Here is a 15815-nt window from a genome sequence, read left to right on the forward strand (position 1 = left end):
TTGATCAAAATCCGGTGGTCATAGATCAGAACAAGAAATTTCTGCACTAAGAGCAGCATTCGCACACGAGCGCCGCCGGTTCTCTCCGTTCCCCTGCCCCACGCCCTCTCAGATCCGGATCAGCCGCCGCGCCGCGTCCCCCTCCCTCTTCCGTCCGCCGCCAGCCACCCCCGTTCCTCTCCCAGATTGACCCAGCCACGGCGCCGTCCTCTCCTCCCCCGCGCCCGTGTCTTCCCCTGAACCCTCGCCGTCGTCCGCGGCGTCCGCCCCAGCCCCAAGCCAGGCGCCGCGCTAGCCGCTGCTGTCGCAACATCACGCGCCATCCTCACCCCGGGAGCGCTCCCCAGCCGCCGCGCCGCCTTGCTTCCCTCCCCCACACACACCCCGTGGACGCCGGCAGCCACAGTAACGAGGTGAGTTCAGCCTTAATCCGCTCCGCTTCTTTATGTGAGCTTTGTTTGAGATTGTGTCATTTGCAGATCAAGCATGGAAGATAGCAACGCTCTGATTTTGCCCTGCAAGAGGAAGAACAAAGCGCAGGGGAAAGCCAAGGTAAGGTCGATTTTATTTGGACCCATTCCTTGAGTTTTCTATGCAACGCAATGGTTGGGATGTGACTCTGTGAGCTTGTAACCTCTGAATTGTCAGGATGGTAAGAAAGACAAGAAAAAGGAGAACCCGAAGATGAGCAAGAGTAAGCTAAAAAGGCTGCACAAATTGGAGGTGCGCCTACTTTTCGTTGCCAGTTAATACGCTTTGTTTCCCCCCTTTCTGGTTCGATGTTTACAGCTATGCCGGTTCTCGTTGTTCCCAGGAAGAAAAGAAAAAGAAGTTGCTGCAAGCTGAATGCATCGAGATTTTGCAGTATGCCCTCTTAGCTTATTCTGCATAGAATGATATATGTTCACTACGATGCTTTTGTTGTTTTTCTGACTGTTGTGTACAACACTGGTCCCGTACAATAGGAAGCACAAGATCTCAGATGATGCATATTCACTGCTGCATGCTTCAGGGACTATCAATCAAGTATGGTAGATCTAGCTGTGGCACTCAGAATTTAGTTGTTTTTTATTATACAAGTGCATTTGCTCAAAGAGCTCTATTATACCGCAGGCTGAGACTTTGAAAGAAAAACGTAGGCGTGCCGTGCAGTTCTCCAAGGCTGGTTTGGATGTTCCTGAAGAACTCTCGCTATTCAAGAAAAATGGCGATCGAAAAGTTTATGAAAACAGCGACACTCGGGAGCAAGATTGCCCAGCCAAGTTTGTTGAGCTTGAGCCTGCAAAAAGTGAGGATCCTGGTAGAGAACATAAGAATAACAATAACATGAAGAACGGTTTTGTGAAAACTGTGGAACGCCAACTAATGATGGATGTTGGAGTAAGCATTCCAGAGCCAATAGCTGAAGAACCTAGTGATGATGCTCATATGTTGGAAAATCAGAAATTTCAGTCGTCAAGTCCAAATTGCTCGGGAGCAGAGCTGGATTTGCAGGTGATTAGTCTACATCCGAACTATGTTTAGCTCAGTTTTCGCATGCTCATCAATATTTAGATGATTTGAAGGCATACTGGTTTTGCCTATTCCTTAAGTGGTGCTATGATCAGAACCTGTTGTACTCATTTTAACAGTTACCTGGTCATATTCTTTCATTTTGTTTGGTAGGATAAAGAACCAGGACAAGGGGAAGCTACTGTACAGGAGTGCATAAATCCTCCAATTGTTGTGCCTGTGACAAGACCACATGAGGTTGAGAAGGCCAGGAGGGATCTCCCAATAATAATGATGGAGCAGGAAATAATGGAAGCTATCTACGAAAATTCTGTAGTAATTCTGTGTGGAGAAACAGGCTGCGGTAAAACTACTCAGGTTCCTCAGGTGAGTAACATGGTGCTTCTTGGACATGCATTCAAACTAAGAATTTTGGTATTACCTGCTTCTGTTAATTGTTAAATAGTTGTCAAATTTGTCATTTCTCCTTATGCTATTTGTGTTCTCCAGTTCCTATATGAAGCTGGCTTTGGCACAAGTGATCGAGCTGACAGAAAAGGGATAATTGGTATCACCCAACCACGACGTGTTGCTGTTCTTGCCACAGCTAGGAGGGTGTCCTATGAGTTAGGACTTAAGCTGGGAAGAGAAGTCGGTTTTCAAGTTAGGCATGATAAAATGATAGGAAGTAAATGCTCCATCAAGTTCATGACAGATGGTATTTTGCTGCGAGAGCTCCAGGTTGTGTATCTGTCTACTTATCTTGGTTGGTTTTACCAATTTATTTATTTAAGAGACATATTTTCTATCTTCACTCAAGTTCTTGTAATAAAAAAATGTAGCTGAGTGATGTGTTTACAGTTTTCAAGATCGCCACTGTAGTTGCTGCAAAATTTAAAGTGCCTACTGGTCCACATAAACAATTACATTAAGGTTTATTCATGCTGTCAGCGGTTTACTCTGATCGCTCAGTTTTAGTTCTATAATTGTGTAATCACATAATCGGTTGTCTTTCGTAATTGTAGAGTTTATGTGTTTAAGTGATACAAGAGATGATGATTGGCCATCGTGAAATGTATATGTGACAATTTTCTGTTCCATTTAATTGATTTTTTGCTAGACATAATCAAAGTCATGTTCATCATCACATGATTTACTAACCTTCTGCAGAGTGACTTTCCATTGAGGCGCTATTCAGTGATCATCTTGGATGAGGCACATGAAAGGAGCTTGAACACAGATATACTTATCGGGATGCTATCCAGAATCATAAAGATCCGCAAGGTTGAAACTTCAGACTTTATTTCATTTAATGAATGGAAAATAATACATTGCTAACCTTTGTGCTCATTGCAGACTTTGTATTCAGAGCAGCAGGAAAAAATACGGTCTGGGTTGAACATCAAACCAGAGCATATGATTAGTCAGCTGAAAGTGGTGCTCATGAGTGCTACTCTGCAGGTGAAGGACTTTATTTCAAACAGAAGATTGTTTCATGTGATCCCGCCAGCTGTTAAGGTACCTGTCCGGCAATTTCCGGTAACAGTTCACTTCTCAAAGAGGACACATGATGATCATTTAGGACAAGCTTATAAAAAGGTTATGTCAATCCACAAGAGGCTTCCACCAGGTGGAATCCTTGTCTTTGTCACTGGACAACGGGAAGTGGATTACTTATGTAAGAAATTGCGAAGAGCATCCAAGGCGCAAACTGCTAAGAAGCCTGAAAAAGTTGATGGTGATGATAATGGTCCATGCCCAGAAGTAGACGAGAAGGAAATATTTGAAGCATATGATATTGATAGGAGTAAATCTAAGCACCAAGATGAGATGTTTTCATCATTCGATCAAGATGATATGAATGCTGGGTCGAATGTCGATTCTTCTGACAATGAAACGGAGAGCGAGATGGACTCTGACAATGACGATGAAGGGTCTGTTGCTTATGAAACCGTAGAAGAGGATTCTCCCGTATTAGCATTTTTGAAAGATGCTGAGAGCTCATCTGCGCTGAAGGCGTCATTTGGAGCTCTATCAGGAATATCAGGAGCTCAAGAAAGTGTTGAGAAATCGAGTGATACTACAAGTGAACAAAAGTTCAGTCCTTCTGTTCCTTCTTTCAGTAAACATACAGAACATATGCCTGTTTCGCATGGTAGACTTCGTGTCTTGCCACTTTATGCAATGTTACCAGCTTCACAGCAGCTTCAAGTGTTTGAGGATATCCCTGAGGGGGAAAGATTAATTGTGGTGGCAACTAATGTTGCAGAAACCTCTTTAACAATCCCTGGCATAAAATATGTAGTCGATACTGGGAAAGAAAAGGTTAAGAATTACGACCATGCTACTGGGATGTCAAGTTACGAAGTCCAGCGGATAAGCAAGGCATCAGCATCCCAGCGTGCTGGGAGAGCTGGAAGAACAGGGCCTGGGCACTGTTATCGTCTCTACTCAGCTGCAGCATATGGTAAAGATGATTTATTTCCTGAATTCGCTGAACCTGAGATCAAGAAAATTCCAGTCGAAGGCATTGTGCTTATGCTCAAGTTTATGGCTATTGATAAGGTGATGAGCTTAAAATTTTCTCATCTCTATCAGATAATCCTCTTTTCTGATGTATCACATTTTTTTGCTCTAATATGTAACGTATGATAAATTCCAGGTTGCAAACTTTCCTTTCCCGACGCCTCCTAACCAGGAAAGTTTGGTTGAAGCTGAGCGTTGCTTAAGGACATTGGAAGCACTTGATAGCCTGGGAAAACTCACACCAATGGGAAAGGCTATGGCGCAATACCCCATGAGCCCACGACATTCCCGTCTTCTTCTGACAGTGATTAAGATTCTGAAGAGCCAGCGAGGCGTTGCTAGATCTAACTTCATATTGGGATACGCCGCCGCCGTTGCATCAGCATTGAGTTTTACTAATCCTTTTCTCAAGCAGTTGGAAGAATGTGATACTAATGGTGAATCAAAAGAACATAACACTGATCCGAAAGTTTATGATCCACAGGAAAGGGAGAGACAAAAGAAGCTCAAGGTCATGGTTAGAGAGGCCCAGGAAATTTTTTCCAACCCGAGTAGTGATGCTTTAACTGTCGCTCGTGCCTTACAGTTATTTGAGTTGTCAGAAAACCCAGTGGAATTCTGCAGAGTCAATTCACTTCATCTCAAAACAATGGAAGAGATGTCAAAATTGAGAAAGCAACTTCTCCGGTTAATTTTTCACCATAGCAAAGTTTGTGAGGAATTTGCATGGAATTTTGGAGATTCTGAGGATGTTGAACAGGCCTGGAGGAGTGAGTCCGGTAAAAGACCGTTGCAAATGAATGAAGAGGAACTTCTTGGGCAAGGAATTTGTGCTGGGTGGGCTGATAGCGTTGCAAGGAGGATTCACACCTATTCCAGGTTATCAGAAGATGATCGAAAGGTTCGAGCTGTTTGTTATCAATCTTGCGCGCTTAATGATACGATATATCTCCACCGATCATCTTCTGTTGCTCAGATTGCCCCAGAACTTGTAGTTTACGCAGAGCTACTAAATACAAAGAGGTCATACATGCATTGTGTAACCACTGTAAAGCCATGGTGGCTTTTAAAGTATGCTAGTTCTCTCTGCATCTTCTCTGCGCCGTTGGAAGATCCGAAACCCTATTATGACCCCCTGTATGACCAAGTCTACTGCTATGTTAGTCCACTCTTTTCTCGGCATAATTGGCAGCTTCCCTTGCATAGTTTACCTATCAAAGACCACACCAGGCGGCGGCAGGTATTTGCATACGCTTTGCTTAAAGGGGATGTCTTGCCATGTCTAAGGGATGTTGAGAAGTACCTGGCACTGTCACCATCTGTTGTCCTGGGGCCTGCCAACCAAACAAGAGTTGGAGATCTTCTTAGCAGGATGAAGAAAAAGTTTATCGACAGCCGGGCAGCACTAAGAGATGCATGGAATGTTGATCCAGATTTTCTCTGTCCTGAGATCAAGGTGTGGTTCCAGGATAAATTCCATAGCCGGTTTGGCGAAACATGGGAGAAGATGCACCAAGAGGTTCTTCTCGAGGGGCGTGAACTTTTCCCAAAGAGGTCCAAGAAAGTTGTTCGATGAAATAGCCATGATAGTTATCAGTAGCTTCGATCCCAAAGAGGTCCTTTGAGTTTAATACAGCATATACATCTATGCAAATTTCCTGAAATTTCATTCATGCTATATTTCTAATACCCATAATTCTTGATTTGTCTGTACTAATGTTTAGAGTTCTGAATTACTTTTACTAAGAATCACACATTCTGAATCCTGATTAGAATAGTTGATAAGACATCAACAATGATAAATTAGAAAGTGGAAATATGTGAAAGATACAAAGCAGGTTATATCTGCAAATTTTCACATTCCTCGTGCCTTCTCTAGCATATGCTCAAACTGAGGTAAAATTAAGTCTAGCACTACAAATCCCTAAAGAAAGTAGCGAAGGAGCAAAGAGCAATTTTTGAGTGCAATTCAGTCTAGCACATAGAAACCTGCTTATAAACTGAAATGAAAAAGCCCTTCCTACACTGCTGCAATGCAATTTCTTATGAGAGCATAGGTTCATAGCCAGAATATATTCATGTTTAACATGAATATAGTAACTTTGTTCTTGGAGATAAAAAATGGTTAATCTAAACACTCAATGAAAACAAGCTGACATATGTTAGATTTACTGGTGTGATTATTCTGTATTAGATCATGCTACTGAAAGTATCCATGAAATACTAAAACTTCCAATTATCAGACAATTGTAATACTTTCTCTTCAAAACCCATCTGCTAACTTGCGATGTTTCCTTTTTCTGAAGCAAACATCAATTCTTCATCAATAGCGGCAGCTGCTGCTTTGGTGAAATGCATGTGCTATGTGTATGACTCTTTTACTATAGCTCTGTATGAACTCTATGTGTATGACTCTGTCCACTATGGCTCTGTCTGAATGTGTATGACTCTGTATGAATGAACTCTGTTAAAACTCTGTATGGTGGAAGGTGGTTGTGAACAATGAGCTGTGTATGAACTCTGTGTATGAATCTGTATGAAGTCAGTATGAGATCTGTTAAAACAATGAGCTGTGTATGCAATGTTTTGACTTAGAAACTATGTGACTCTGCTGCTGCTGTGCTGCTGCCAGGATTCGGTGTGTCAGTGTTTGGCTTTGAGTATCGAAACAAGGCCATGGGAGTGGGTCACATATTAGCAACTATATATATTGATCTGGTTACACCATGGATGTCGATTATCATCTTTTATTAGTTCTTAATTTACAGTTTAAACCTGATTGATATACCACAATTTTTATTTCAGGTGTATAACATAGAGACATTTCTATGGTCCTTCGGCATTCTCTTCTCACACCTGGTAAGATTGGATCTAGACATCTAGTAAATATGTTGCAAACCTAGTTCTGATTCTCTAATAGCCTCTTCATTACGACTGCAAATTCTTTTGCTTCATATTGCTGTCATTTTCTGCTAAAAAATGTGCATTTGGGCTATTTTGCAGGTTCGTTTGCCATCAATGGATGGAAGAGTTGCACTAGTTCCTTGGGCAGATATGCTTAATCATAGCCCTGAGGTATCACATTCTATACTTTTACAAAGAATCATTCTCAATAATGCTTAAAATTCCTTAATCACCTTTATTCTCAGACGTCTTCCTAACATTATAGTGTTGTCGAAATTTACTTCTTGATTATTAAATTTTCCAGGTGGAAGCATTCTTGGATTTTGATAAGTCATCACAAGGAATAGTTTTCACCACTGACCGCTTATATCAACCAGGTGAGCAGGTAACAGTTTTCATTCATGCTGTTTGTTCTATTCTTGGTTATCTATCAATCAAATTAATTATGAAGAGGCTATTGGTAATGGTGATAATTACATCAGGTCTAGTGCAGTCTCAAAAGCACAGTCAGCATATTCATTCTTGATTAGCTGAAATATAATTAATGTTTCATTAGCACATTGGCCACCTTGTTTTCTGGCAATGGACTGGTGTTTTAAGAATTGAGTCATCTTGGGTCTTGATAATAAGTTCGGGCTGTGTGAACTGAAGATCAGCACTCTGTCCATTTTATTTATTTTCTTTAGTACATAAATCACATAGTTGGCTCCAGCTGGGCTACATGGACCAAACTGGATTTGTTAGAAACCCTTCTTTATTTGGAAATGCAGTTAAATGAAAATTTGTTTGGTTTGGCCTTATCACTTTTTGTATGTTTTAAGTCTGGGGGTAACTTGTATTGTTCCATGCATACATCGTTTATTAAACTGTCAGTTTATATTTATCCTCTTCAGGTATTTATATCTTACGGGAAGAAATCCAGTGGTGAGCTATTGCTTTCATATGGTTTTGTTCCAAAAGAGGGAACAAACCCAAATGATTTAGTTGAGTTGCTGGTGTCTCTTAACAAGACTGATAAGTGCTACAAAGAGAAATTACAAGCACTAAAGAGAAACGGTTTGTCAGAGTAAGTTCTCATGTACTTATAGGCTGTGACTAATAGAATGAGTCGAAAGTTTACCTCATCTCTATGTGGAACTTCACATGCAACGATCGTTTTGTCAAGACAAGAACCATTTTCTTGAACTGTCGCATCCCTTTTGTATGTTGTCATCTTGCTAAATGAGCATTGATTAGATTAGAACATTCCTTGGCATCACTGATCTCTTATTGTTACTTCAATATAGTACTATGTACAAAGTACGAAAACACAGCACTTTGATTGCATAATGGGTGTGAAATGCATCTTATTGAGAAGGAGACTAGTTCTTTTACCAGAATAAATAAGTTCAGAGTCAAGTACAACTCTCGATAGATTTGGACATGATTCACTATTCATGCCACATTTTTCATCAGCTCAGCATCATGTGCAGCGCTCTTTTCCGTTTATTTAACTCCCATGTGATTTGTACCTTTATTTATTATTGTTTAATTATCATCTTTTTAGTTGGATCTTGTGGGTTTCATCTCTAGCCTACCCCAACTTGCTTGGGACAAAGGTTTTGTTGTTGTTGTTGTTGTTTTTGATGTTGTTGTATATTTCTGATACTATCAGATTTGTATACATGGTATTAACAAAAGTGGATCTGATCACCATGAACAGATCTGAAAGTTTCCCCTTGCGGGTCACAGGGTGGCCAGTTGAGCTGATGGCTTATGCCTTCCTTGTGGTCAGTCCTCCCGATATGAGTCAACGCTTTGAGGAGGTTTGTTGCTGTTATTTTACACCGAATGTTTACAATTTTGTCAGCAGAGCTATAACTAGGGGGGGTGTTCAAGATAACTTGAGCTTATGGTACTTACTCAAAATGATCTCTTGCCAAATTATGTTTGCAGATGGCTGTTGCCGCATCGAATAAAAGCTAATCAAAACCTGGATTTAGTTATCCTGAACTGGAAGAACAGGCTCTTCAGTTTATCTTGGACTGCTGTGAATCTAATATAGCAAAATACACAAAGTACCTAGAGGTGATGTCCTTTCGATGTCATTTCTTGCAGAACACATTAGTTAACCTCTCACGAGATTTAAACACTGTGGCATCCTATTAATGTTAGGATCTATCATCCTGTGCTGAATGCTTTTATAACAAATCACAATGATTAGTTTTAACGAAAAGTGTTGTTCTTCGTGAGTATATTAAACCTATAATGTTTCAGGGCGGCGATGGCCTCAACAAGTTTCAATGAATGCAAAGCAGGTCAACAGGACGTTACTGCTTAAACAGATAGCAAGAGATCTGTGTATAAGTGAACAGAGAATCCTGTATCGCGCACAATAAGTAAGTCAGCAAAGCTTGTGCTGTTGCTTTTGTTTGTGCATTATGTTGCGATGCTTAACCTCTTACATTTACTCAAATTGATATCATGCAGATATTGCGTAGAAGACTGAGGGACATGAGAGGCGGCGAACTTAGAGCTCTGTCATTGTTCAATGGACTCAGAAAGCTCTTCAAATAATTGGACCGGCTATATTATTTTGGCGGAAGATCTTAGTGGACAGTTTTGAGTTCTGCAATAACATGGTAATTCTTAACCCGCTCTCTATTTCAAACCACTTACAGCTGTTGATTGCTGCATTTTTGACTAGCCACTTGATGCGTCAGTTTCAGGTCCTTCGCTCGTCAGTTTCAGCTTGAGCTCCAATATTTTTACATACCAAATCAGATTGCAGTATCAGACATGTTTCTTATTTGGAGAAGCAACTGGGTGCTGGAAAGGAGTTGAAGTTCAGGAATGGATAGTTGTACATTGTAACTGAGCAGCCAGAGCTTGGCATATACGCATGTGCTTCTGAAGCGCGTTGTGAATCGCTTTGCTTGCAACAAGCCAACAATGTACCACTCCACCATTGAGTTGTTTTTACGCGAGGAAGGAGCCTGGCATTCTGGTCGCCACTGTGTTGTGCTCCTCCATATATCTATCAGTTGTTTGTTGTTTTCCTCTATGCATTGCAGGTGATAAGAAAGAAGTATGTGCGTTCAACTCCAAACGTTAGTAGACAGAGCGGCATGTGCGCGCAACTCCAAACATTTATGCTTCGTGCTCTAACGAGGAATCAGCTTGTTTTTTTTAGAGGAATCCAGCACCAGAAGCTTTTTTTTTTTGAGAGGAAGCACCAGCAGCTTGCTGGATGAACTAAAAAATAAGGCCGAGGAAGGCGGAACGGCCCAATCTGATCCGTTGTTTACGCCGAGACCTGTCCAAGTTCTCCTGGTCGAATCGGCCCGATCGCGGACTGAGGGGCTGTATCCGATTCAGATTTTTTATATATATTTATTTGTTTAATATTTGCAAAAATGCATGCCCGTTTCAAATTTTTGCAACACTAGGTGACCGTTGCCCGCTGAACGGGCGAGAACAAGGTCTCACTCGTTCAACGGGTGAGATCTTGTGGGCCCGGGCAGAGAGAGTAAGGTCTCGCCCGATGAGCGGGCGAGATCTTCCCTGGTGCGTAGCCGGGCGGGTCCATCCAAAAGGTCTCGCCCGTTGAGTGGGCGAGATCTTTTGGGTATTAAATCCGGCTGCGCCGGCCTTGCCGACGTCACCTGTCATTTCTTCCCAATCCACCCGAGAGAAGAGAAGAGAAGAGGAGAGGAAGGGAGAGGAGGGGAGGAGAGGGGAGGGGAGAGGAGAAAATTGTACGGCGAGGCCCTACTGGAGAAAAGAGGTATGTTTTTTCCTCAATTTTTTTTTACAAACCCGATAGGATAGTCACTAGTGTTAGATTTTGACCTAGGTTAGATGGTAGATCTAGAATTTATTTACAAACCTGGTAGGATAGCCACATGATCTAGGTTAGAATGTAGATCTAGTTTTAGAATTAGGGTTAGATATAGTTTTGCGATTAGATCTTTTTACGTATTTTTTTGCAATTAGATGTAGTATTTACACATATTTTAGGTATTAGATGTATGATTTGGATATAGTGTAGTCATAATTGATGTGATACATGTATGATTTAGAGTTGTTTGATGTAGCGATCTGGGGATATTTTGGTGCAGTAAAGATTACATGTTGGGTTATGTCTGTAATGAACTTTTCATTGTAGATGTAGTTTTACAAAATGATTTCTGTTCTCTCGCAATAATGTTAGGATTTTTGTCGATGGTTGCCAGATATTTCGGATATGTGGCAGTTTAGGATTTTTTATGGGGACAGTGAAATATTATATGGTCCGGAGGGGTAGTACTGTCCGTATTTTAGTCAATGGACAAGGGTATCTCCAGACCTATGCACAAAAGCGTCGGACACTTGTACGTCTGGTTGATGCGGGGTTTCGAAATAGACCCTGAGGTTCAAGAGATGACCATTAGCATTGTGGGCAACCGAGTGAAAGATGGTGTGTACTGGGAGGTGTACCCGCTATGGGAAGATCACGTGTGGAAGAGGTACCTGCAGGATGTTGTGCAGAGAGGTTGACCTCCTATGTTGCTTGTGCAATAGAAGAATAAGGTGGCAGTTGGGGAGATGCAGGGTGGAGGGTACGCGGATGAGGACGAGGATGAGGAGGAGTATGATAAGGATGTCGATCGGGTTGGTGCACAATCTTCAGATTATCCGACTAAACCGATCGGCGAGGTAGATGAAGGGGAACAAATCCCTTCTCTAATTGAACAGATGCAACAGGATGATCTTGAGTCTGGTGAATCTCTTGAGTATGACATGTAAGATGACGAGGACGATGCTCCTGTTCCCGCGGACTGGAACAATCCCAACTTTAACAACCTTGTGGTGAATGAGAGGAACTAGGTACCCTGGGAGTATACGCAGAATGAGGTGACCTAGGGTGCTAGGTACGCTACCAGTTAGGCTATGAAGGATGCTGTGACTCAATGAGCGACATCCTTTCGGCGGCAGTTTTATGTTGTCAAGTCAAGTAAGAAGGAATATGATGTGAAGTGCATGAAGGATGGTTGCCCGTGGCGGGTGCACGGCTTCAAGGGGAAGTGGGTTGAATATTGGAGGTGTCGATTGTGGTGGACCACACGTGCACGATGGACGAACTTGAGCCCATCCACAGGAATATCACCTCAGCATTTGTCGTGAATGTGATGTACGCCCAGATTGTGAACAACCTGAACTACGAACCAGGGTCCATAATCAAGCAAATTGAGGAGGAGTACAAGTACACTACAGCTACAACAAGGTACGGAGGGCGAAGAAGAAGGCAATTGTAAGGACCCGTCCAAACGGTATTTGAATTAATCATCAGGAGGATCATTATTTCTAATCCAACCTCAACGATTAATCAAAATACCGCCCCGGCAGTCCCGGCACGTGTTTTGTGCCCAAAGATCGGAACACATGCCTTACAACATAACCATCACAACACAGTTTAATAAAGAGCGAGTAATTAAACATTTATATTACAAGTCTTTAAACATGCAGCTGTTTCCACAATTTACAACAAAAGGAAACAACAAACTACGCAGCGGAAGAAAACTATACAACAAAGCGTATGGAGCCACATGCCCTTAGGCTCCATACCAAAGCACCGAGTTTGGAGTAGAGTGTGCTACTCCTGCCCGCCACCCTGATCGGCAGGCACAAAGTAGCCGAACACCGCCTCTTCCTCTCCAACCTGAGAAGTACCTGCATCAACTTAAGGGCAGCACCTTGAGTACGAAGGTACTCGTAAGTCTCACATAATATGGGTATATATATTCTCGACTCCAAGGATCATGCATTAAGCTGTAGCAAGAATTAAACACATGGTTAAGTTAATTAAGCGGTAAGCAACCTAGACATAGGTGTGAGCAACTAACTTAACCAACAAGTATGAAGCTACCCTGCACTAACCAAACTGATCATATGAATCTGTAACCAACAATGTATCAAAGTATAACAAGTACCACCTCGATCATCACCCCAAGCCACCATGCCTCAAACCACAACCACATACTCGAACCACCATCCACAAACCATCACGAAACTCTACGACCGATACAAATGAAACCATAGCATGCTCATGACCGAGAGCGCGGCAGTTCGAACTGTTTATACACCCTACAGGGGGATACTCCTGGACCCACACAACTCGAGGACCATACGGCTTGTGCCACTGGCGAAGTGCACACAAGGGGGTACTCGTGTCAACCTTTCCCAACCAGCCCCAACCGTGTGCGGCATGCATCACTCGGCGAGGCGGTACTAGAACTACTCCCGGAGCAAACTAATACCACTTATAAGTCCGCCCGCTCACACCGTCGATGGACAGGCCCCACAAAGCCACAGCTGCGAAGGTATTCGGCTCGCCTTACCATTAGATCGGCATGTGGTGAGCAAGGTAAGTGCTAAAGCCGACTACACCGACAATCGGTGCTTAACCGGTGCAAAGTGGTCTATGGTGTTTGGTTTCCTCTACCGACCTACCCAGGGGAACTCCACATCCGGGCAGGGAAAAACCCCTAACACCGCCCACACCTCGTCTCATACTCACCACTCATACCACCATCTCAACCTCAACAAGTTTGTGTAATCATAAGTAGGTCCTATGCTTGCGAACAACGGGACGCGCCGTCGTTCGACTTCTACCGAATGACCTAAGCATGGCTAAGCATATAAGTCGAACTCATACCTAGACATTGACAACATCTCAAGGCTACAAGGAATGTAAATACACAAGTATTCAAAGTAGAAGAATGCAATCGGCATAGGCCCTACCCATTGGTACCCGACACTAACTCACTAAACATGCATACATATATAAGCATATTTCATCAATTTTAGACTTAACCAATTACACAAGAGGGATCAATATGCTTAGTTTCTTGCCTTGATGCACTGGCTCACAAAGGTGGGGCGCGTCGAGATCGACCTTGGTCTTCGGGATCGACAGATCGGCGTTCACTATAAGAAATACACACGTGCAATGCAATGAATATGAATGAAGTGCAAATATATACCACAATATGCATATCAACAAGTTAAAGGTGCAAACATACGGAGGAACAACAAGAGTCGCGATCGAAATAGTTTCTGAAAAATTCCAGGAGTCTGGAGACTCCGGACTGACCCGGACACTCCGGGCACCGGACCCTCCGGGTGAACCTTCGGGAAGGGCTCTCTGTTAGCTGGTTTCTACCCATTTCGGCCCGAAGACTCCGGCCAAGTCCGGATACTCCAAACAGTAGGACACTCTGAGCGATACTCCGCGGGGGAGTCTCGGTTAATTCTACTCGATCCAGCTTGGATACTCCGGGCGGGTCCGAACTATCCGGGCTATACAGGCTAGAGTGCAAATTGATTTTTTTCTTCGGCCGATTTGACTTGCATTTTAAATCTAGCCTACCTAAACATGTATAGGAACTAGCCCAAGGGTTCTAGACTCAAATTACACTCAAAACCCACACGGATTTTGAGGATAATTCAATGGGGATTTTCAGGTTAACCCAGAGTATCCGGGCGGATCCGGATACTCTGGACCCTGGTAAACCCGGAGTATCCGGGTGAGTCCGGATACTCCGGACAGTTCCAAAACAACCGGTTTTCGAGTGGATTTTGGGCCAAATCGAATTGCGAGCTTCCTAAACCAAAAAGGAAACATGTTTGGGGGTAGTTCAAGGGTTTTAGAACTCACTTAATAACCTAGCAACTCAATTCCTAACTCAATTTCATTCAATTCTTCAATTTAGGGCTAAACTCACAAAAACTCATGAACTTCACTCTTTTGCGAAATCGACCAACCAAATCACGAATTCATGCCATAGGGAGCCTAAGGGACTTACGCACGGTGCTTGTGAAGGTTGGTGACCACCGGGAAATGGAGGAAACGCTCGGGAGACAATGAATTCCAGTGTTTTTCACGTTTCGATCTAGAACACCAAAAGACACCAAAATTGGCTCGAATCCTCCGGGAAAATGAAAATGAATTGGAGGAATGTGTAGCTTACGAGCTTGTGATCATGTAGGTACCACATACTCACCTCGATTCGGCTCCTAGAGTGCGGATTTGAGGGAGAAAAGGGAGTGTGGGTGAGAGAGGGAAGGAGTGGGGGCCTCTCCTGTGCTTGCTCACGATGGGGAGCTCGGGAGAGGAGGGAGAGGGCAGGTGGGGCTGCTGGTGGGGGCAGCCAAGTGAGAGGGAGAGAGGTAAGGTGCGGGACCAGCCGGTGGGTCCCACGTATAAGAGAGAGAGGTCCGTTTTAACTGCAAATTCCATTCTTTTCTCTCCCGAATTTGACTCTCTCATCCGATTGACATGAAACGAATTGTGCTAGAGTTATAAAACAAAATTACACAAAATTAAACATAATACTTAAGAAGCATAATTATGCTTAATTATGTGATTATGGAATTTGGGACGTGACAAACCTCCCCCCTTAAAAGAATCTCGTCCTGAGGTTCGGTACAAGTCGGGGAAGAGCGCGATGAGCACGATGTGAGTAGACATCATGCTAAGAAAGATGGAATCCAATGCACATTTTCATTCAATAAGGCCATTAACACATACATGCAAAAGGTTCCAATCGTGCAAAATTTACAACGACCTTTACAAGCCTTCAAAGAGCTCGGGATACTCAAAGCGGATTTTATCCTCCCGCTCCCACGTAACTTCGTCTTCCGAGTGATTGCTCCATTGGACTTTCAGAAACTTGATTGAACTCCGCCGTGTCTTGCGTTCGACTTCGTCCAAGATACCGATTGGTCGCTCACAATATGACAAGTCTGGTTGCAACTCTTGGGGTGCAACATCAACGACTTCGGTCGGGAGTCGGAGACACTTCTTCAATTGTGATATGTGGAACACGTTATGAACAGCGGAAAGAGACGGTGGCAATTCCAATTGATAGGCC

The 15815-nt window shown here is 43.0% G+C and overlaps 1 protein-coding gene and 1 pseudogene across 2 annotated transcripts; both read left to right on the forward strand.

The window, feature by feature from the left end:
* Positions 1–30: 30 nt before the first annotated feature.
* On the forward strand, positions 31–7092 carry LOC133931382 (ATP-dependent RNA helicase DEAH13-like). Of its 2 annotated transcripts, XR_009911889.1 has the most exons (13): positions 31–413; positions 480–552; positions 649–723; positions 815–864; positions 966–1026; positions 1114–1494; positions 1666–1878; positions 2002–2232; positions 2662–2775; positions 2848–4056; positions 4154–5633; positions 6823–6876; positions 7021–7092. XR_009911889.1 is itself a non-coding variant. In XM_062378256.1 (12 exons), exons 2-11 carry the CDS (start codon positions 487–489, stop codon positions 5591–5593), a joined length of 3840 nt encoding a protein of 1279 aa, XP_062234240.1. In that variant the 5' UTR covers positions 31–413; positions 480–486; the 3' UTR covers positions 5594–5633; positions 6324–6475. The 2 variants fall into 2 exon arrangements, 1 of the variants encoding a protein (XP_062234240.1); XM_062378256.1 differs by lacking the exons at positions 6823–6876; positions 7021–7092 and adding an exon at positions 6324–6475.
* Positions 5599–9928, forward strand: LOC133931383 (fructose-bisphosphate aldolase-lysine N-methyltransferase, chloroplastic-like; annotated as a pseudogene).
* The last annotated feature ends 5887 nt before the right edge of the window (positions 9929–15815 follow it).

The sequence above is a fragment of the Phragmites australis genome, chromosome 10 (assembly GCF_958298935.1).
Source record: "Phragmites australis chromosome 10, lpPhrAust1.1, whole genome shotgun sequence".
Lineage (NCBI taxonomy): Eukaryota > Viridiplantae > Streptophyta > Magnoliopsida > Poales > Poaceae > Phragmites > Phragmites australis.

Bases quoted from the DNA above. Each gene is read 5' to 3' on its own strand.
- LOC133931382 (XM_062378256.1), top strand. From the start codon at position 487: ATGGAAGATAGCAACGCTCTGATTTTGCCCTGCAAGAGGAAGAACAAA. The intron at 865-965 runs GTATGCCCTCTT...CCCGTACAATAG, and splicing joins GAATGCATCGAGATTTTGCA to GAAGCACAAGATCTCAGATG. The intron at 1,879-2,001 runs GTGAGTAACATG...TGTGTTCTCCAG, and splicing joins AAACTACTCAGGTTCCTCAG to TTCCTATATGAAGCTGGCTT.